This window comes from Anas platyrhynchos, chromosome 15 (assembly GCF_047663525.1).
Source record: "Anas platyrhynchos isolate ZD024472 breed Pekin duck chromosome 15, IASCAAS_PekinDuck_T2T, whole genome shotgun sequence".
NCBI lineage: Eukaryota > Metazoa > Chordata > Aves > Anseriformes > Anatidae > Anas > Anas platyrhynchos.
In genome coordinates this window covers 9001433-9024153 of record NC_092601.1, presented here as the reverse complement: position 1 = coordinate 9024153, position 22721 = coordinate 9001433, and the positions used below count along the sequence as shown (strand labels likewise).

Sequence of the window (22721 nt, the reverse complement as noted above, 5' to 3'; positions counted from 1 at the left end):
CCTCAGCCCGTTAATCCAAGCAGAAGCCAAGGATCTCACGCAGGATTATTCTCTTTCCTGGAGCCAAGCCCCAGCTGTGGGGGATTAATAGTGGCCATTATATAAACAGGAGGGGGGCTCACGGCCCCTGGCGCTCAGCCTTGGTGCCAAGTCCAGCCCGCACGCACTCGGGGCCCACACAGCGGGGCCAGGTGGGGATGACCCAAGCCCACCAAGGGGCACACGGTGCCAGACCGCGCTGCGGCCAACGAGAGACCCTGCGGATGCTTGGGATCACGGCATCCCTTCCTGCCACAGATCTCAGGAGCCCCAGAACAGAGGGGCTGGCTGTAGCTCAGCTCAGTGCTGGGGCGTAGAGAGCAGCCCTGGGGTGAGGTGCTGGGGAAGGTGCAGGAGCTTCAGTGCCAGGATGGAGCTTGGGACCTCGGCGCTGGCAGCCACGGGGCAGTGACAGATGGTCCCACGCTCCAGGAGACACCACATGCCACGCAGCTCCCTTTGGCTTGATCCAAATCCAAGCCCTGGAGTGAGATTTTCATGCTGATGGACTGCAGCAGGAATCTGGGGTGTAAAACCAGGTCACCGAGCCCCAGGCAGGGGGAAGGGACGTGCTGGCCCAGCCCTGTTATCTAACTCCAGCCTCCCACAGGTCAGGCACCCGAGGGGCTGTGCAGCCCACTGCCCACACAGCAATGCCCCTCCAGAGGGGCTCACTGCAGCGGCAGACAGAGACAAATTTGCACAAATCCCTCCACAGAACAGCCGTAGGGGCCAAGCACCCTTTTTTCTAGCAGCGCAGTGCCCGGCCTCTTCCAGAAGGGACACTGAGCTGCTTCCCGTTACCTTCACTATTGCTGAATACTCCTGACCCAGCACCAGCTCAGCTGGCAGGTCTGTCACATTCCAGTTGCTTCCCAGGGTTTGAGCCTTGTCCAGGGCGAGCCTGAGCACCATAACGAAGGGAGAGGTGGGCACCTACTGCCAAAGAGCCAAAGACAAGCTGCAAGCATCACCAGGACACTTGGGTCCCTTCCAAAAAGTTTTTTTCTGCCCTTGGGAAGCCACACAAAGGGCTGCCAAAATTCTGAATTCTTGTATAACTTCAGCTGTTTGTTAGCAGCCACAAAAAAAGCATGGCACCATTTACAAACAATGCAAAAGAGGATTTATTGAAACCATTACAGTTAGACCAAGTCCTATACAGCACAATTTGCAATAAGTTAAAGAACCAATTCAAACAGTCGTAGTGTTAAAAAACACACTAACGCATAACACAGTGATATAATGCCATCATCACCCATCTGAGTTATTGAATCAAGGCACAAAGTCATTCATTAAATACTGCAAAAAACAATTACACATGGAAAGAAGCTGCAAAAAGGACTTGTTTTGTTAAGAAGGTGCTGGTTTGGCACTGATGCGTTTAGTTGAGCTGCCACAGGGAATTCTGGATCTCCGAAGTATTTGGAAACATGAACAGATAACTTAAAGCCAGAAAAGCCCCCCAAGAGCTGAAAACCCAGCACTATTGAAGGAGAACATTCAGTGTGCCTACCACGAAGGTCAGGCCTGCGCAGGGAGCTGAGGAGGAAGGGAGCCAGTGTGGTTATGGCAAGAATAAAGCCTGGGCGTGCTCGCTGCCCCGGGAACCTCAGAGGGATGCAATCTGTGGCAACCACACAGATCCAGGCCACTGGGAACCCATCCTGCACAGCTCTGACTGGCAGAGGGTGCAAGCACACCCATTCAGCAGCTACGGGGCTGCAGGGCAGCAGTGGGTGGGTGTGTGGCCGGACTATGGGCGCCACAGCTCATTTTGCTGCAAGGCTGGGGGAGCTGCAGCTACACGCACAGTTCTGCGTGACCCCAGCTGCCCACTCTCAGAGCCGTCCTGCAGCACGGGAAATGTCAGTGGCTGCCCCGAGAGAACTCATTCCTGCACCTACACAAGCTCTCAAGTTCTGTCTCAGGTTGCTCACCCTGCAGTACGCCTGCAGGTGCCCCAGGCTGAGACTGCACGAGGGAGGAAGGCCCTGGCTAACCCCACAAAACCTGGGAGGTTTTTTAGGATGCAAACTCCACCGTGTTCAGCTGTGTTTTCTGTCCACCTCCCTCTCACCAGCCAAAGGGACGCCCAGCAGCGTGCGAACAGCGGCTGTCTCAGTGCAGCTGGTGTGGGGACAGCAGCTTTCAGGACCCAGCAGCCTATGCAAACTGGTTTCCAGGCTTTTTGCACATTTTTCCTACAGCCTGCACCGGTGCCCACCAGGAACAGGGCAGAGCAGACACAGCACACTAAAGACATCTCCAAGGGAGACATCACCTTCACACAGCAGCCCGTCCCAGCCAGCAAGACCCACTCCCTCGGGCCGCCAGGCTGCACCTTCAGAGAGAACAACACCTGGAGATCCTCCCCCAGCATCACTTCAATCCGAGGGGCCGGGAGGCAGCACAGAGCTCTCCTTGGAGCAGTGCTGCACATACAGCCTGTGTTGTCTCTTAGTGGCTTACATCTGTCTTGCAACTTGCCCGCCCCCTGGCAGAGGGGACAGAACTTGGAAAACACTCCTCAGTAGCTGCAAGGCCAAATTAGTATTTTCAGGACAGCTGGCATTGCCACTGGAGTACAGAGAGCTCCTGGGAGCAGCAGGCCAAGCTCCCAGGAAAGGTTAAAGTGCAATTCTACTCTAGTAAGTGTCCTAGATCCCCTGGCACCTCGAAACCAAGAGGAGAGGTGGTGTCCACACCTGAAGGGACCAGCAAGCCTCATGTTATTGTATCAACTACAATCACAAGGGGGCTGGGATGTGGACGTATGGGTCAGGTGGGAGACCAGCTCCCTGTTAGTGTCACCAGTGCTGTACAGCCTGGCAGGAAAGGAAGCAGCACAGAAGACATGGGTAGGCTTGTGACTGCCCGGTGGGGTACACGGGGCTATTCTCAGGTGAAAAGGTCATTTTCTGAGTAGAATGAAACTTTAATCTGTGCCCTGCTGGCACAGGTAGGACCTAGCCAAGTCATCAGCCATGGCTGGGGTCTAGCACTACACACCCATTATTGAAGGGGGGGCCCAAATTTAGGAGAGGACGATTGCAAAAGGCTCTGCAGTCAAGCACCTCTCCTGCAGCCAGAAGAGCTGACTCAGAAAGGAAATCTAACACCACACACCAAAGCTCCACTTCTCATGCAAGCACCCAGGAAATAATCAGCTCAGGCATCCCCACGAGCACGTTTTCCTCCAGATAGAGGCTGAGTCAGCACAGTTCTGCGGGCGCAGAAGGACCAAGGGGAAAGCCCTCATCCCTGAGCTCACGACACCTCAGTGGCAGCCAAGCACTGAAGTCCCATCAGCTCTGACAGTGGATGTGCCGGCAGCTGCTCCCACAGCCTGGGCATACCCAGGCACTGGGGGAGCTTCCCTGCCAGCCACACTTTGGTTTGCAGATCGAGAAAGGCAGCTTCCCATTGGAATCCGTGATCGGGGTTTGCTAAGTGCAGTGCTGCAGAGGAGAGGGGCCAGAGAAGCCTCTCCTGCTCTCCCAGCGAACTCACACTCGGCTGTGGAATCGCATCCTGTAGAGGCGGTCGCGGATGTACTGCTCACTGTCCACAGCCACCTGGCTCAGCCAGATCACCTTGCTCTCCGAGACATCCTCCTTCAGCTTGCGCTTCATCAGAGATACCAACCCCGGCTCCTCGCCGGGTTGAGGCCCCATCAACAGCACATAGCAGGCGTGACGGCTCCGCTCAAACAGCGCGGCTGTAACACAGAGCAGAGGGAACAGCCCGGCCTCAGGTCTCCATTCAGGCCGTCCACAAGCCCACCACCACGCCGCCAGGCAGCCCAGGAGGTACCAGGAGTCAGTGTCCTCCTGCAGCTCCCTGCTGGAGGGCTGCGAGGCCAGGACTTACCACTGAACGCAATGATCTGGTCTGTGTTATTGCGGAGCTCCAACAGGACGTTAGTGTAGGAAGGATGGAACAGATACAGCTTCTGCTGAGGCGCTGTGGATCCCTGTAACCAACAGGACTCTATCAGAACACTCACACACGTTATCCCACAGACCAGGCTCAGCTATTACTTCATGCCCGACAGAGTACATCCAGCCAAATACTTGTCTACGTCTAGCCAATTCATCCTGCTTGATGCCACCAGCACCAGGGATAGGATTTTACTCACTGGTTGGTGCCCTCCTCCCCAGCCCAACCTTCCTGCAAAGAGCAGGCCTGTCTGCTACGTGCAGGAGACAGATTTTGCCCTCGAGCTAGTAGACTTAGTAAGGAGAGCACAGAAAACTCAGCTGGCGTTCAGGCACCCTCCAACACAAAGCGACACTGACACTGCCAGCCACTGCTCCATAGCCGAGCTGTGTATCAGGGCTGCTGCAGCCTGCCCTGGAGCACAGAGAGGATGCTCACGTGGCCACAGATCACAGTGTGCAGTACCACTGCAGAAGGTGCAGACTAAACAGCAGCAGTCTCAGGGGTACCAAGCCAGCAGCCTCTCAACTCACCTGCAGTACCACACCAAGGCAAGGCTCTGGGCAATCCAGTTACTTTGCTCATACAGCCACTAAGTTCCTTTTCTCTACCTAGCCAGGCTGAGGATGACAAAAGTTGCTGGTGCCACCACCAGCTGCAAGCAGGGACAATGCTACAGCCATGGCAAGGACCTACTACAGACCAGACCACAGGCAGAGGTCTGCATACTGCAAGCAGACAGGGCTGGTCAGAGACACGTGGATACCCCACACCCTGTGCAGAATGCTGCAGTGTTCGTAGAACCTACAGATCTGAATGTCAATGCTGGGTAAAGGGGGTGGCTCCAGACAATTTTGACCCAAAGTTTAGAAAACAGCAGCCATGCAGCAGCACTACCCACCGTTTCATTTCCTGCAACATTGTATTCACCCCAGATGAGGAAGGTGGACCTGTGATCAGCAGTAGAAAGTGTGGCAAGCCCCGGGCTCTCTGCTCTCGAGTTCAGCTTCAGGTCCCACTGGACTGCTCCAGATCCACCCTCAACAATCATAACCTAGCAGGAAAGAAAGGAACTCGGATCACAGAGCGCCATGAGCAACGAGGAAGAGGCCAAGTCAGCTGTCTCCACCTCACACTGTCTATGGGAGCAAGTATCTGACACATAGGAAGACGAGGAAACACTTGAAGCTGAGCTTCCACTTGATCACAGAGCTGTGAGACCTTGGGTGGACCATGTAAGAGTGAAGTCTCAACTTTTTCAAGCTATTTCATGGAGTTCAAAGCTCTGTCATCAAAGTCACTTGCTGAGAAGAGAAAGTGCCTGGGCTGGCTTCAGCAGCTTCTTAAAAGAGATCCTTTTCCAGCTAAAAGCCTTCTAAAATCAGCTGGAGGCAGCACATTGTACCAGCTGCCCTCAGCTCAATGCCTGCTTGAGCTGAGACATGCAGAGAAAAGGGAAGTTAAAAGGAAGAGCTTTCAAACCTTCTTCCTGTTGGGCCCGATCTCACTCTCAAGGACAACACCAAGAACATCAGGTTTGTAGTAACCAAGCCGTGGCTCACTGAGAACGGAAAAGAATGGACAGATCACAATACAGCCTGATGGCTTGTGCATGCCCTGGTCTTTCAGAGCAGCCTCCCAGCAACTCCCCTGTATGAGACTCAGCTGCTGGAAACCTGAAAATGCTACACACGATCTGTGCAGGCAGCATTACCTCATAACACGGGACACATTGAGGGTCCACAAAGTCTGAAGATTCTGTGGATTGATCAGCGTAGCCATCTCCGAGTTCACAACCAGGACGTTGTCCCGTGATGCCCCAGGAATTTTTGCCAGGTAATGAATGTCTCCAGAGCTAAACAAGAACAGAGAGTTGATTATGCTTTCTAGATTGGGGATTGTGGTGTAAATGCCTGAAGTAACTAGGAAAATAAAACTAACATTCACACTTTTAAGGAAAAGGTACAGCATTGAAGAGGCTTTCAGGGTAGGGCATAACTGCATTATCTGAGCATTCCCTAGGCTCCCAACCATAGATGCTATCGCGCTGGGGAAACTTGGTGTGCTAGCTCTAAGGAACACCACGGAGCGTAGAGTGGAGTGGAGACACCACGGCTAGGCTCTGTAATCAGGTGGGGCCTCGATTGTTCTTGTGCACAAAGCTGCACTTTTTGCCACCCTAAGCCAAAGACCTGTCATGTTTTGACAAATGCTGTACCCTAGTGTACTTTTTGCTCATTATAATATCATTATAATACCAAAACACACCTCCATCCCAAAAGCTACCCGCCTCCAAGGTGCGACCACCCCTCACTGAGCATGCGCCCTGAATTTCTCGGAGCCTATTACTTTAAACGGAGATGGGAAAACTTTACACCAATCATAACTAAGATATGCTTGACTAGAGCCACTCAAGCTCCACCTAAAAGATAGAAAATAATATAAATTGGCCCAAGAGAGAGGGGATGTTAGGGAAGATACCATCGTCAGGGGAGATACCATCCCGAGGACATACAACATCCTTAGGACCTCCTGACTCCTGGGATCAGTCGACGGGCTGAGCCTCTCTTCCCCCCCCATTGGGACGCCTTTGGGTGAGATCTGAATATTTGCTTATAAATCTCTATAGAGTCTTTGATCCTTTTAACGCGTTTATTTCTAGGCTGCGCACCTGGAACACCTAGAACCCACACCTAGAACCCACACCTAGAACCCACACCTAGAACCCACACCTAGAACCCACACCTAGAACCCACACCTAGAACCCACACCTAGAACCCACACCTAGAACCCACACCTAGAACCCACACCTAGAACCCCTGTAACACCTGTGTATTTCATGCATACTAGCTTGCTTTTGCAGATAGTCACTATCACCGGCAATCCAAAAGAACCTGATTATCTGTTGCTGTAATAAACCATACGTGATTGCATTGTGATAGCTCTCATTAATGCAACTAGGGTGAGGGTGGTTATCCGTGATAGTTCAGTGTTCTGAATCTAACCAGACCCCCAGACGGTTAATGCATTGTTGGTGAATGTCTGAACGGACCCCCAGGTGGTTATTACGTTTTTGGTGAATGTCCGAACGGACCCCCAGTTTTGGTGAATGTCCGACTGGTTCAGTACTCTGAATCCAACCGGGCCCGTAACGGTTAATCAGCTACACCCCTTTAACGCGACAGGGATTTTTTTTTTCCCCTGCATAATAAAAAGTCAGAGGCTCATCCTAACAGGCAGGGAAGACCAGCAGGGCTGGGAGGTGAAGCACCAGGCTCTGCAGTTGCCACCCACTGAATTAGTTGTCTGAGGTGCTCCACTTGCATGCAAATACAAAATTACAATCTGCTTTCCCTCCTTAACTGGGAAACCCTGACAAGACTATCAATGCCAGCTCTCTTCCCAAGGTCTGGATGTGCTCTTAGGCCAAATTGCATAGCCAGGAAAGAACAACGGCAGAGCAATCCGTCCTGTCAGGAACATCAGTGCCCTCCAAACCACCGGCAACCAAGATGTGACACCATGCCTGGGAAGGTAGAAGCGGTGTGTGGTTGGGTCAATGTTCCTTTCCCACAGAGGATCTTGCTCAAGGCTGGGAAGCGAATTTTCCATCCCAGTTGCTGCACTGTAGAGCTCTTTCAGGGAATATGCATAGACAGAGTTGCCTGTGCAAACAAAGAAAAAATGATGCAAGTTATCCTGCACTTGCTCTGAACTCCACAGATTTCCAGATAATGTCTGAAATGAATCTGGCAGATGAATGATGAACTGTATTTTTAGCAATATTTTGAGACTCAAGCCTGCCTTTTTGAATGCTTTTAGCATCGTATCTGTTCATAATCCGAGTGTTTCACAATAATCACTTGCTATTTAAATGGCTGCTTAAAACTTACATTCTCAACATTTTTTCAAATCCGATTACTACAGTATGTACCAAACCTTAGTTTCAGCAAGGTCCCACCTTCTTTTGGCCTCAAATAGCTCCTTCACCAGGTGGAACCATGACATAGCTTTTGAGAATGCAAAACACTCTTTCCAACAACCGTTTAGTAACACTTATTTCACAGTTACAATCATTCTTTCCGACTGAAGTCCTGAACAGGACTGTACCTGTATAGAAAAGGAAGTAGGAGGAAGAGCCTACGTTCAGACTGATATAATGAGCCTTCCCACCCATGCTGTGACTTTCAGTGGAGCCGATCTCATTGCCATTTCTTCCCGAATGGATGAAGGTCTTAATCTACACAGCAACAGGATTAAAAAAAAAAAAAAAAAAAAAAAAAGTTAAAATTGCTTCACTCCAATTCAAGCGTTCTCATGTAGTGGCTTCACATAGTACCTGACATCACCTGCAGGAAGCACTGTGCTGGCAGAGCAGCTAGCACAGCTTTTTCTCTCCTTGCAGGCTTGACAAGGCCCAGGGAACACAGCTCTGCTAAATATAAATACTTGCAGTGCCCTAGCCTACCCCTCCCAAAGCTGACATTGAGTCCATAGGGATAAAAAAGATGCCAGGATTCTTTATGCTCTTAGTGCAGGTACCAGAGCAACAGAATCCACTCAAAATATTTCACCCAAGAGAATAAAGGATAAAGGCAGGATCGAATTCAATGACTGGGCAAGAGGCACGGTCTGGGGGGAGCAGAGCACGCTAGGACTGAGAGGCAGCATCCAGCAGGGACGCTGAGTCAGAGAAGAACAGAGACCTTCCTTCCTCCTCCTTGAGCGGGGCAAACAGGGAAGCAAAACAAAATCTGCTGCTCTTGACGTGGACCTGGAGAGCCTGGTAGGCAAATAGGGGATAGAGCTGGGGAGAATGAAGCAGGCAGCTGAGGGGGGAGTGCAACGCATCCACCAGCTGATCCCAGCCTCGCTCACCGGGAGGAGACGCACACCAGTGCTTGATGAACTGCTGCACCTTTACCCGCAAGCACGGGTGCAGCTGCCCCAGGGACAGAAACTGCCAGTGGCAGTCAGGTAGCCAGTGAGAACACACAGCACCTTACGCACTGCATTGCCTAATGCCTTACATGAGGTGCTACAGGCGATGTATCCTGACAAATGGCTTGTTTTCCAGGATGTGTCTGTGCTGAAGCTTGCAGCAGGTAGGGGTCACTAAGACTCACAAAAAAAAGGCACTAAACCCCCTGCTACACAAGCACACAGAACCTTCCCCGCAGACTGCTCAAAGCCCTGCCATTTCAGGAAACTGCAGCATAACGTCATGTTCAGCTGCAGCCCTTGTTAGCAACAAAGCTAATTTACTGAAGTTCTGAATCTCCCTTCCAAAGGGACTGCCTTTTTCCAGCTCCAGAGCTCCACTCAAGCTTCCCACCATTTCTGCGATTTCTCAAAACACAATGTACTTTTACTGAAGTTGACAGAGTACTTGCCAAGTCCACAGGGAGGGAGGGGTTTCATACCAAGATAGCTAGAGAGGTTAAATGGAAAACAAATCATACGGCAGTTTAGCAGAACAGAGACTACATTCAACCATTCCTTGACTGGCAAAGATTAAGAAAACAACAAAACCAAAAAAGACTTGAGATAACTGGAATAGCAAAAGCAGCAAGGAAAGAAAACAGAAGAGAAATGTAGGAGTCAGAGAGGGTAGAATTTCTGATGACTCTGGCACCAACAATGCCTCAGCCAGCAAAACCCAATCTGCTTATAGAGTGCTCTGGTATGAGGAGACAGGGCTCCCACTCCTCCCCTCAGACTTGGAGGGAACCATAACTTCTGCATGGCTTAAACAGGACTGATTGTGCATACAGATGATGAGCATCACTCAGTCGTGGATACAGATGGATTATGATACAAATATTTTCAGCTACATGACTTTTCCCCTCTAAGAAATGGGAAAATGCAATGTTGGAACAGGCATAAGGCAATTAGAACTATTTCGCTAAATGAACTTGTCAGAATTAACAAGGACACGGATACCTGGAAAAGAACTGTGCAAAGCAAGACCATAAGCACAGATTCATAAGGTACCAGAAAGACCACTGGCTGTACAAAAGCTCTGGCTGTCAGATGTACTTTGATCTAAGAGCCAAACCTGTCAGGGTTTGTTCACTTCCACTTCTCCGAGCATTGTCCCAGAAAACTGCAACCTCATCCTGCCTAGGCACGCTCCTCCACATACAGCCTAAGAAGATGGAGTGAAGAGCACAGACTGAAAAGGGAGAGGGGTTCCTGGCTGTTCTTTTGCTTTGTTTTGTTTTTGTGTTTTTGTGTTTTTTTTTTTTGAAGCCATAAAACGCTTGCATGGATTTGAGAGTACATCTCTGCAGGGTGGGAAAAAACCTTCCCCAAACTCACAGGTATCAGAGGCCTCTGGGCACTTCCTCTGGGGCTACAAGACTGAAATAAATAGCATTCCTGCCATGCCCTGTGGTCTGGTCACAGGGTTTATCGTAGCTTTAGAGTGACATACCTTATCTCCTGTAGCAACAAAGATTATCAGGTCCTGAACTCCATCACTATCCACATCTGGAATCACTGACAAGGGAGTCAGCACAGTATAATTAGCTCCAAAGTCATTTGAGTGTCTCCACTGAACGTCCCCTAGAAGACAGAGTCATTGGGAAATGTTCACTAAAATGCACTTTCCATTGAGAGGCTTTAAAACACCATTGCTCCTCCTTGCAGCAAGCAACCATTTACAGCCCATCAGCACCACAAGGCAACCGCATTTATGCTCATCATGGGGTATTTTTGCATTTCTGCATTTCCAATGAGTGCCTGTATCCACGATTTCAGCTCATAGTGGAAAGTAACTCCAGCTGCCTGCACAAAGGCAGGCTAATGTCCTAGGCACAAGTCAATCAGCACTGCACAAAGAACAGCTGGCTTTTTTGTGTGTTACCTTAACAAGCTTTCCGGTACGTTCATGCTGTGGAGAACCCTTTCCTTTTAGCAAGCCAAAATCTTGTTGTTCTGTATTTAAATTTGTGCAGGCATTTTAAAATCATAAAGAGGCTGAATTCTGATCACAGCATTACAGCTACTCCTGACAACACATTTTCCTGCAACTTGACTCCTGCAAAAGTTTCAGGCCAACGTGACCCCTCACAACTCAGTTTACATCCCTCTGCTCTCCAGCATTTGAAGAAGGCCCACGGCACTTCAGACAATTTTATCTCATTTGCTCATAAATGTAGGTGTCAGAGCTTTGGCTTTACTCAGATACACTCTGCTGCTGGCGACTTTCCAGACACCGCTGGGGGAATTTGCAGCACAATTTGCTGAGAGAGGAGACTGGTGTTTGTTTTTTTCTTTTTAAGGAAGACTTAAGTGTCTAACTAGGTGCTCAGAGGGGAAATGCTTACCCTCCCCTTTAAACAGTATCCTATACAGCCATCAGCAGTTCAGGAATGAAAAGTAATCATGTTCTTTGTCATGAAGGCAGTTGTACTGGAAGACGAGGAATTACTACCCTACTGTCTGCAATAATTTAAGGCAGGCTGTATTGCCGGTGTGATTCCGTCAAAGCTTTTACTGAAACACTGAAAAAAGGTACTTGGATTTGTTACTATGACAACAGATATGAAACAGAAGAATGCCCCTAGGAAATAATGTGAAGGCAAAGAATTTTACCCCTGAAAACAACAAACAGACAAATTATGGAGAGAACTTAAGTTTTAAAAGACTATATCCTGGCTTCAGTGTAGTCCAAAGCTGCAACAGTAAAATCAGGCTGCTGAAATCCATATTGCAAGCATAATGCTTTATTATTTGCTGGCTAGACAGGGAAAATGATTTTGGAGGAAGGTCTCTTACTCTCTGGAAAAAAAGAAGTCTGATTTAACAAACACATACAGGTAACTGAGACAGCTTTAATGCAAAGAACTTAAGAACCTTTCATGCTCTAACACAATTCCCAAAGGGCATGAACTGTGAATCCAGTCCCACCTTGCTCTATTAACAGGAGATCTGACTATTCTGGCAGCCATCTGGAGTGCTACGATACTTCCTCGAGTCCAAGATCATTGCAAAAGCACGGCAACATAAACCAAGACAGAAATTAGACAAGAAATCCAATATGGGTGAAGGGTTTTGTTCTGTTTTGGGTCTGGAAGGAATAATAAAATTAGGACTTCAAAACGTCAGCGACTGAGTTCAGCTCTCACTCCAAGGAACCAAACTCCCTGCTGCCCCCGAGTGTAACAGTCTGCAGCTCACAGGCTACTGGAGCCAAAGGCAGGTGTCTTGTACTGAGCAGTGCTAAAACTCTTCTATGTCACTGCCCACATGTTTACTAAACACCTGTAAGCTTCTGGCCCTCAACATGTAGTGGATGTGCAGAACAATTCCCTGCTAGTTTTTTGTTTGTTTGTTTTGTTTTCGTTTTGTTTTCTGAACCTGCTGCTGGATAAAAGAACCACTGAGCAAAGAACTGTGACACGAAAGAGCCATTCCCTGTTCTTTTACATGTCGCTCATAATTTTATAGGCAGCTTTCTGCCTGTCACACATTGGCTGAAGACTTCTGGTTTATTTCGTGCTTTCTTGCATGGAAGATATTTCAGACATCTGATCATAGTGGCCCCCTTTCTGCCACATCCCTTTGGAGACCAGTGAGGACCAGAACTGCTCACAGGGTTCACAGTGCAAGCTACCAGAGGACAAGGTAAAGACAGAAGTGGTCATCACACGCTCTTCCTCTGAATGCTGCTTCTGGCCGTGGCAGAGACAATACCCAGCTACACAGACCTCTGCTTTGACCTGAAAAAGCTAATCTTAAGCTCCTGTGTCCCAGCCGGCTTGTTTATCTTCACGTGAAGGAATGTTAAATGTCCCACACAAACAGACGCATGCGATACCTGTGCTTTCCTTCTTGTTTGCTCAGGTCACTTATTCTGGCAATGAAGAAAGCAAAATTTGATACAATTTGGTTTGACAGAAAAGCATTAATTTTATCTGCATCTTCAGATCAAACATCCTACAGGCAGAGACTAAGGTAGAGGTCCCTGGAATCTCATCAGTCCTCCATGATGATGAATCATTAACAGTTAAATATTAATCTGGCTACTGCCATTAGTACAACATGATGAAAGTCAGACTTTGCCACTTTAAATAGGTTTAACCCGGTATTTTATTCTGATTTGCCCTCCTAACCCACAGTGAAAGTCTAGGAAACCCCTTTTAACCTACATAAAGCCACAGCAAAAATGTACCAAATATGTCAACCGCGGGGTTATTCAGCTTTCTGTCGGAATCAATTTTTCATCTGTTGCTTTTAATTTACCTGTGGAATGTTTTCCTACCACATTGTTCTTGTGACTTGTGGCTTAGCCTGGTTGTTTCTCTACGTGCTTGTGCTATTTCTTTGTGGTTGCCTTCAGTTACATGGCTTTGGCTCAGCTGTCACCTATCTACATTTTGACCTAAAAGCAACTACTTCATTAATGTCTATAAATATCCTGTGCTAAAGCCTGTTGAGGACGGAAATGGTGCTAAGATTGGTACAGAATCTTTCCAGCTGTGTGTGCGTTGTTCATTCCAGCTACAGTGGAAATTAAAAGCTGTTAATCTTTTCCTCAGATCCCTTTTTCCATTTTTTTCTCTTGCTATCTCTCTCTCCCTGTTTTTGGAAAACAGGGTGTAAGGGATGCACTACTGGATACAGAGGGGAGGATCCTTGGCATGTTTCCAAGAGAGAACATGCATTGTCTATAACCTTTGAAACAGTGACCCCCCAAATGGAAATGTATTTCAATCTTCCTCAGAGAGGAAGGTTCAAAGCATAACAGATGATCACTGCCCTGTTCCTAGAGAAGCACAGGCACTCTTTACCCTCACCCTTCCCCTTTTAGGCAAGGCAGTGAAGAACCCCCCATCTATAGGTGCAGAAATGAAGAAGGCCTTCCAGAGAAATCAGGCAAACCCCTGGACTACTGAAACAGACCCCTGAGTGCTTCTACATACTCCCCTTGATGACTTTAGATCTTAAATCCCTAAAACTCCCACGCTTCTTGCCATTGCAGGAACTCCTAGCGCTCACACAAAGGACTGAGAAATATCAGGGGTTCATGCCCAGCTCCCAGGAGCAAAAAGTAACATTCACAGCTAGTGACTGCTTCTACTGTTTTCAAAAGTTGTTGAAAAGTTGTTCTTGTAATACAACAGCTGGCACAAAACACCACAGCAGAGCCCAGTCTCTGGAACAGACAGGCTGAGAGAACAGGCAGTTCTCAAAGGCCCAGCCAATGGCTCTGGCAAGGTTTTCAAGATGATAAATGCCCTGCACATCATCCACGTACTGTCTTGTCATGTCGTGCTGATGTTCCCTGTTCCCAAGGTCTGACAGCCACCAGGTGAGGGATGCCAGCACCGTCCCCTGTGCCCAGCACTGTCCCCCTTGCCACTCACCTGTCTGGTTGAGCGCGGTGAGCGACGCCGGCTTCCCCACGACGAGGCAACCCGGTTCCGAAGCCTCCCCGAGCTGCTCGATGCCGCACTGCATCCACTCGACCTCCTTGGCAGCCGGCTTCTCCCACAGCACTGTGCCATTTTTGCCAGACACGGCAGCAAGAAAGGCACATGGAGAAGGGAGACCTGAAGAGAAGAGGCATCAGAGGGACTCCTGCCTGTGCCTACTTCCACTGCCCTGCACCTCCTGGGTGCTGCGCCTTGCCCCGTTCCCTAGCCCTTCCCAGCTAACCCCGTTTTCTCTCCCAGGCCCTTATCTTCATTTCTCTTCTAACAGAACCACACGCCACTTCTAACTTCATGACACGGAGGAGAATCAACACGATGGGCACTACTCCAACACCAGCACCCCCCTCAGGACAGCTGCCACAGCAGCCTCACTAATTACAACTAAAAGAGAAGGAGCAGCCCTTACTACAAGGCCTTTTGTTTCAGAATCAGCTACCTTCATCCAAACAAGTATGGTTGAAGTTGCTGCTGCCGTTGCTAGCTCTGAAAGCGAAGATGACATCTTGCACTTTGTCCTTGTCCACATCTTCTATGGCAAGAAACTGGTAAGCCACTGTAAAAGAGATCACAAGCCAGGCACTAGTGAGGATTGCCTCAACCAACAGCACAGCTAGCTGGAGGAAAACACAAATTCCTAGAGTCCTACTCACTGCTTCCATCTCTGACAGCAAAACATTAGGACAAATTGGCTTTTGTATTAAAAAAAAGGCATCTACATGAGTACTGAGGACTGGAAGTTAGTGCCAAAGGAATTTTTTCTCCATCCCTCAGAGGATTTGTCTCTTTTTATAGCCAGGCATCCAGAATTTGAACTATGCTTAACAAAGAACAACTCTGGTCTTGGTGTGGGGTTGCTATTCCCAAAATAAAAAAAGACAAACAAACAAATCATGAAACCCAGCCCCAGCTATATCATCTTACTCACTCTCAGCTAAAAGCACCCTTCTTTAGCTCAAAGTAGCAGAACTTTAGATTTAGGCATTAAAGCACAAAGTCCAGTCCCTGTTGGTGAACACCACTTCTGTGCTTATAGCATAAACGGCATACAGCCACCACACACAAGGTTAAAGAAAAGCACTGACAGAAGCAAACACCCAGTCACCAAGGCACAGTACAAAGGTTGAAGAGCTAATTGAAACAATTATAAATTTGTGCAGCTAATAAAAAAGCAAGGTACAATTATTCTACTCCCCTTCCTGTTAGCCATGAAGAAAAATTAGAAAGTCACACTGACAGGGAAAAGATGCTTAATGGTCCCCAAACCTAAGCACAACTTCAAGGGAACACTTCACAAACCCAACTGCAACAAAGATTTATTCCTAGATACCCTTCCCTATTTCTTTTATTCCAAACGAGAGCAGTCTGTGCCTTGTTAGTGCTTCAGAGCTGCATTTAATTTTTCAATTAGATCCCGTAAGCACCTCCTGGAAGGCCACTCCAATTATGACGGGCCTTTGCTTATCCAGGTCAGGTATTCACAGTTCTCGCTCCCGAGGGGAGCACCCCTGCAGGCCCAGCTCCAGATTGTGCTGAGGCAGAGAGCCGCAGTTCAAATCCACAACATGCAAGGGAACAGAACCACTGCTAAGTACTTATTCTGCTACAGTAAGCTCACCTGCATTTTCATAGTATTGGAACCATGTTCTTTCCGAAATAGGCCTCTCTGGGCAAGGAATGATAAACGAGAAAGCAAACACAATTATCAGACACAGAAATAATGAGATGAAGAAGGCAGCAGTGCGCCACCGGGACAGCCGAGACAGTTGTGATGACTGCTTGATGATAATTCTTCTCTCAACAAAGTTTTCATGGTTCTCTTGAGCTTTTACATCCTCTGTCTTCAGAGGGTGGATCTCAGCTTCTGCGTCTTTGTTATCCATCGCAGCTCACTCATTCAGACACTCTTCTCCTTCACCTGCAGGGGGACAACAGAAAGAGCAGTTAAAATACATTTTGGAATATAGAAAAAAATGACAAAATATTCTCCTGCTACCTGATATTCACACTGGGAACATTTAACAGGAGGTGGCAAGTCAGTGCACTGTCACACAGCTGGATAAAGCACCTCTGGTACTCGAGGTCTCCTACCCAGAGCAACGGGGAGAGGCAGCAGGACCCCGAAATAGCAGCGTTCGGTCTCCAGAGCAGGAAATCAGCACCGCCAGACCCAGGGCAAGGACAAAAGCGGTGATGGCTTCTGTGCTGAGGACCGGCTGCCTAGTGAAAAACACGCCAAAAGCTCCTTTTGCTGAAAAGACTTCTCACCACCTCCCGCGTATTTCAGTCTGACTCCTGGCTGGATAGGTGAAAGGAAACACTCATGACCTTTATTTCCCAACATAAAGATGTTCCCGGGTGTAATGAGCACATGAGCTTCCCGGGGAGAGAAACAAACACCAACGTATTCTGCGTAGGAGCAAAACAAAGCTATTCAGCACCAGCCCTGATGAGAAGCCACTTGCTAAGTGTTGCAACCCAGCCCTACAGCAGGCAAGAGAACAATTACTTTCCTCTCTGGAGGATAACAAAAGCACAAATTCAGACTAGAATTGGGCAAATTTGATTTCATCGGAATGGAAGAGGAGCTAACAGCTGCTATTTTCATTTCTCCTGCTATAAATCATAATCTATAATTAATGGAACTGCACTTGGGGAAGACAGGTTCCCCTTGCCACAAATAATCAAACCACTTTTCCTCAGCTTGACTGAAAAGCTCTTTCTGCAGGATGGGGCCAGGCTCCTCCCTCCCACTCCAGAGGTGGAGCAAAGTGCAGGAACTGCAACCAGCAGGACCCTTCCCATCAACTTTCCACTGCAGGAGTCAGGAGTTCTGAATTCACAGCCCCGGACCATCCGCAGTCAGCCCAAATGCTCAAAAAAAAAAAAAAAAGAGGTCACAGTAAATGAGAAATGGCAAATACGAGACTGAAGAGGACAGGCAAGGCGAACAACTTGGATCAACTTCTGGCACTCAAAGGAGCTCCTACATTCCAGAGGTAATCTCAAGGCAGCAAACTGTCAGCCTCTGTCAGGATACTTTGAGCTACAGCTACAGTACCACAGGGGTTTTTGCTGATTACCTTCTGAAAAGGAATAAAAGAAAACCTAGTCGGTTACAGAAGTCCGTAACATTACCCACGATAATAATAATAAAAACTAACTTTAAATGTAGTTTTCAGGCCTCTCTCTAATGTTTCTTTAAAAAAGTAGCAGGAGGAAAGAAATAAACAACTACACATTCCAGTAGCCTTGGAAAAAGCTGCAGAACAGTGTCATAAGAAGTTTTATCAGAGCAAATAAACACGACAAACCAAGCCAATTTTCCATTGCCCCACTGGTCACGTGCCCGGCTTGTCTGCCCGGGCGATTTACTTCCCCAGCAGAAAATAACTCCAGCTCCACACCACCACAGCACGCAGAGCGTTTGAGCCTTCACCCCGTGTAACGAGGGGCTCGTTAGGCTTCACGTCTGAAGGGGAACAAAACTACACCAAAGCAGAAGGCTGAGCACAACTGGTGAGCAGGACAGCCTGGCACACTGCTGGCAGCCACCTACTGGACGAGGCTGCAGCTCCGAAGCGCTTCAGCCTAAGCCCTCTGGCATTTGTTCTGAGACAGCACATCGAGTACAAGATCTCACTCCAGACAATTTAACTCGGGCTGCGCAATCCCACGCAAATTCAATTAAATCAATAGTGCAGAAGCTGCATCTTCCAGAGACCTCACTCTACGGACCCCATCTGCCCTTGCTGTCAGTCAACCAGCAACACCTGAGACAACTCCACGGGGCCGACTGCTTCAGAACCCACTGCAGCACCTGGCAGGCACTCAGCAATGGTGGGAAGACTGCAAATGGAGAGAAGAAAAGAAAGAGCTGTTTATGCTGACTCCCCCGGGCCTGCCCACGGCGGCAGCGAGCTGAGCACTGCTTCCCTGGCACGGCGGGGAGCCAGCTCTGCCCCAGGAGGAGCGGCCAGCCCTCGAGAGCAGGGTCAAGGTACGAGGCCGCAGTCACATGCTGAGCAAATGATTTACAGGAGAGGAGCAACGACAGCCTCTGCCGGCCCGGTAATGGGGGAAGAAGGCAGGAATTGGTGCCGTGACCTCTCCCGTGGTGAGGCAGATGGCTTGTGCTGCACCAACATACCTGCTCTCACCGGCAGGGACAGGCGGCCCCTCTCCAACACCAGGGTGACGGCCGTGCTGGGGCCAGAGCGCAGCCCGAGCAGCCTGTCCAAACACAGCAGCCACGGGGAGGGAAGCCAGGGAACTTCTAGGACACAGTCGAGTGCTTCCAGCACCTGCAGCTCCTCCTGAAAACAGTGCACAACGGAAACCAGGCTCCTCTCCCTAGGCCCCGATGGGCATCACCTTAACGCCGTGCTGACGGCGGGTTTCTGAGTCACTCTAAATGACACCACTGCCATTAGGCTGCGATGAGAACAATTTAAAAAAAAAAAAAGTGATAATTATACTGACAGCCCCAGCAATTCCCCTCCTTTGGCAGCACCAGCCCTAGGAGCCACGGGTTACAAACAGCCCTCCTTCCCTTCAAAGCAGCTCCTTTCTCTTTTCATTCGGGGTTTGAACGCTGCCCTTCGCACCCCTGCCAGAGCATAGGGAGTGCTGGAACAACGGCCCCGAAGGTCAGCGGCAAAGACTCGGACAATGCAGGAAATCCCACTGCCCACAGCTGCCAAAGTACATGCTGGCAGCACATGAAACAGACTGATCTTTGAACAACAAAGAACTCCGGTAATCAGTTTAATTGGAGACAAGCAGAAAACGATCCTGGGCCTTTCGGGAGCGTCACCGCCCTCCCGCAGCCGACATTTTGTCTCCCTCTGGCAGAGGGAGATGTAACTCACTGCGACTTCCAAGGCACCCGAGCACCTTGCAATGAAATACGCTGCTACCTGACCTCGTGCTCCTGCATTATTTACACATGCTGCCCGTGCTACACCTCGTGGCTAGTACCGGCCCTCTGCTGGGGGACGGGACGCCTCACCACGAGAAACCATCGGGAAAATCTCCCTAGAAAAGGGAATAATTAGGTGCTGCACACGACCGACGTACCCAGAGGGCTCTGTACCTCGCACGACCTCCTTCGCTGGGGCACGCTTCCATCCCCAAGCTCTGAAGGCCATTCCCCCACAGCAGCACAGCGAGCACCAGCTGGCCCTGCTCAGGACAGTCCCTGCTGTCCCCATTCTCGTCCCACGGCGCCACCACTGCTCTCAGGACAAGCGCAGTCCCCCAGCGTAACTCACCTTCGTGGCGCACCCACCTTCCTCTTCTCCTGAAGCTACAGCTTGGAAGATCTGATCTGAACCAAACCTGTGAAACTCGCGCAGCAAGCGGTCAATGCCAAGCTACACCTAAATCTAAGGGCAAACTGTCATTATCAGAGAGCTCGAGAAGCGCAGAGAACCACGTGAAGCCAGATGTACGATAACCGGGGACACAAATCATTTAAGGATGAGTGTGATGGAAGGTTTAACTCATTTTCCACCCATAAAATACGAAACACATTCCTAACTACAGTAATCTCACAAGCTGCCAGTTCTTCCTGGAAATTCTCTAGCAATATATCAGACCTGGATCTGCTGTTCAACACGTTCCCATTTTTCACAGGGTGATTGAGTCAGATTAGGACTGGCCGTTTTTGTACCCCAAACGCAGCACTTGTTTTTTTGTCTTTTTGTGGTGCTATTCTTTACAACACCTTACAGGTTCCTTTTGTGCCAGCAGGAACTGCTGAAACCCCACGACGACCAAACAGCTTCCAAAGGCTGCTCTGCTAAGATGCAACATTCTCCTCGGGGTTGTCTTCCAACGCTGGCTGCACCGCGCAGCACTGCAGTGAGCTCACTGGGCAGTCACCTGCTGCAACAGCAAGAAATTAACGACAAAACATGCCAATTTTTTCCCTTTTCTGCAGTCCTACTTACACCGGGATCCAGTCGAGAGGAAATACATTAAGATTTCCTCAGATTGAGATTTTCCTCTCCAAACGCAGACTGCCCTCCATACACAAGCTTATCATTCTGCTGGGTCACCTGCAGCTCATAACTCTCTCTCAACACAAAGTCCCAGCCACCGGCTCACAGGGAGAGCTGCTGCAGGCAGATCATCCCCTTCCCATGCCATGGGGTGTCCCCAGCTCCTTCTGCCACCCCAGCAGCCTCTGTAAGGCCATGGTTTGAAGCTCAGACCTCAGGGCTCAGACACAGCTGCACTGCTGCTAGTTGTCCTCCCTCCCTTCCCACATTCCTGCTGGTTTCCTTCTGTTACCACCAGGTGCTTCTTAAGTGATACTTCACCCTCCACGACAGCCACAGCTAACTCCAGAGAGCAGTCACGGTAAGAGAATTGGAAACTTCTCCGGAGCACCACCAGATGTAGTCTCGGGGAGTGACACCCCTGTCATTTGTAGGAGAAAAGTCACGTTTTCCAGGGCAGTTTTCACTGCAGTCACGCGTTCAAGTGGAGAAACTTGATTAGTTTAGTCAAGAGCAAGGCCTGGGCCAGTGTTTTTCCAGGATGGCAATGGGAAAAACATCATCCTGAGACACAGCACTGAAGAAGAGCACCAAAGCTGCAGAGCTACGTGGAACTGATTACAGGTTAGGCCACTAATAATAACCAAGCAACAAACACACGGGCAATTTATCACCCCAGAACGTGTAAGCGCCTCTGGTTCAAAGCCACTCGCCCTCACTGATTGCTGCAGACCCCTTGCGTCAGCCCCAAGCGTGCTAATTAGCGAGCTGTGCCAGCCTGCAGCGGCAGGCACATCCCCACCGCATCCACACGGCCTCCCCGCTGCCAGGGGCTGAGCAGGGGAGCTCCTTCAGGGGGATCACCGGGCATGAAAGCTCTTTGGAAGATGCTGCAGTGGTTTGACGTACATTTATTAAAAAGAACAAGAGGAATTACGTTTTTTAACTCAAGAGCTTGTTCCACAGATCTCCCCGTACTGCGCAGGTCACAGACTGGCCACGGCCAAGCGAGGTTTGGGGCAGCACCGAGCGATGGCCTTCTGCCACCTGCTGCTGTCACTGCCGGCCACCTCCGGGACAGACCCCTCTTTCCTCCCCCAGAAATTGCCGTTTGTTTGTTTTTTTCCCTTTTTTGCTCTCCCAGGAGCTGGCCCCGCTGCCGGGCTGTTAGAGCAGGGCCAGGCACCCGGGGCTGGCTCCAGGCCCCTCTGCTCCAGGCCCAGGGCTCCCAGCAGTTAGCGGGGAGTTTTCGCTTCCCAAAATAGGGTGAAAAAAAACAAGGTGGGAGAGCCCCACTGGGGACACTGAAGCGTTTTATTCCTGCCAGAAACGTGTTAATTCACGCCTGCACACCGAGCCTGCGGTCTGCAGAGGACAGAAACGTTCAGTGGGGGCTGGAACAGCGCTGGGAGCTGCGGGGCCTCCGTCTGCCTTCACAGGGTCACCCCACGGAGCGGTTTGGGTCGGAAGGACCCCAAAGCTCCCCCAAATCCCCCCGTGCTGTGGCCAGGACGCCTCCCCCCGGGGCAGGGCGCTCAGGGCCCCGTCCAGCCCTGCCTGCAGCACCCCCACGGCTCGGGGCACCCCCAGGGCTCTGCGGGCCCGGTGCCAGCACCTCAGAGCCCCCCGGGCAGAGCCTCTCCTCCCGGGCAGAGCCCCCCCTCCTGCACCCCCAGCCCCTCGCCCCCCTCCTGCCTCACCCCAGTCCCTTGCAGGCCGCTGCGAGCTCCCCGCGGCGCCGCCTCCCCTCCGCCAGCACCCCCCGGACTCCCCCGGGACCGACAGACAGCCACGGACACACACACAGCCAGACGGACACACACTGCCCGCACTCACCCCGTCCCCTCCGCCTTCCTCCCCCTCCGCCGCTTCCCGGCTGGCGGCGGAAGCCCCGGCCCGGCCCCGCCCCGGGACCGGAGGGAGGAGGCGGAGGCCGGGGGGGGAGCGGCGGGGCCTCAACGCGCAGCACCGGGACCGGGACCGACACACGGGTCAGCACCGGGGGGGTCCCCGGGCAGTCCCCGCCGCCCCCCCGGTTCCCCCCCGAGCCTGCCCGGTCCCTCTCTGCCCGTCACACAGCCCCCGGCGGGGCAGGGCAGCCGCTGCTGGCCTCCTCTGAGCCTGCATCAAGCCCCGGTTCACCCTCCGGGCACAGCCCGCAGCCGGTGTTTGTTAAAGTTTTGGTCACCCTCACAAAATCCAGAGCTGCTGACAGAGGGGCACAGCAGGGCTGAGCACCGTCTGCCTTAATGGGAGCAGTGAGGCAGCTCCCAGGGGCTGGAGACTTAAAAATGAG

The 22721-nt window shown here is 50.5% G+C and overlaps 1 protein-coding gene across 3 annotated transcripts; it reads right to left on the bottom strand.

The window, feature by feature from the left end:
- Window positions 1-1142: 1142 nt before the first annotated feature.
- On the bottom strand, window positions 1143-22350 carry FAM234A (family with sequence similarity 234 member A). 3 transcript variants are annotated; one of them, XM_072023908.1, is made up of 12 exons: window positions 22262-22350; window positions 16039-16338; window positions 14860-14976; window positions 14355-14540; window positions 10418-10548; window positions 8092-8221; window positions 7508-7646; window positions 5696-5836; window positions 5464-5542; window positions 4883-5035; window positions 3913-4015; window positions 1143-3760 (listed from the first exon to the last, which is right to left on the bottom strand). In XM_072023908.1, exons 2-12 carry the CDS (start codon window positions 16301-16303, stop codon window positions 3549-3551), a joined length of 1656 nt encoding a protein of 551 aa, XP_071880009.1. In that variant the 5' UTR covers window positions 16304-16338; window positions 22262-22350; the 3' UTR covers window positions 1143-3548. The 3 variants fall into 3 exon arrangements, with proteins under 3 accessions (XP_071880009.1, XP_071880010.1, XP_071880011.1); XM_072023909.1 differs by lacking the exon at window positions 22262-22350 and adding an exon at window positions 22126-22259; XM_072023910.1 differs by lacking the exon at window positions 22262-22350 and adding an exon at window positions 19694-19797.
- Window positions 22351-22721: the final 371 nt, after the last annotated feature.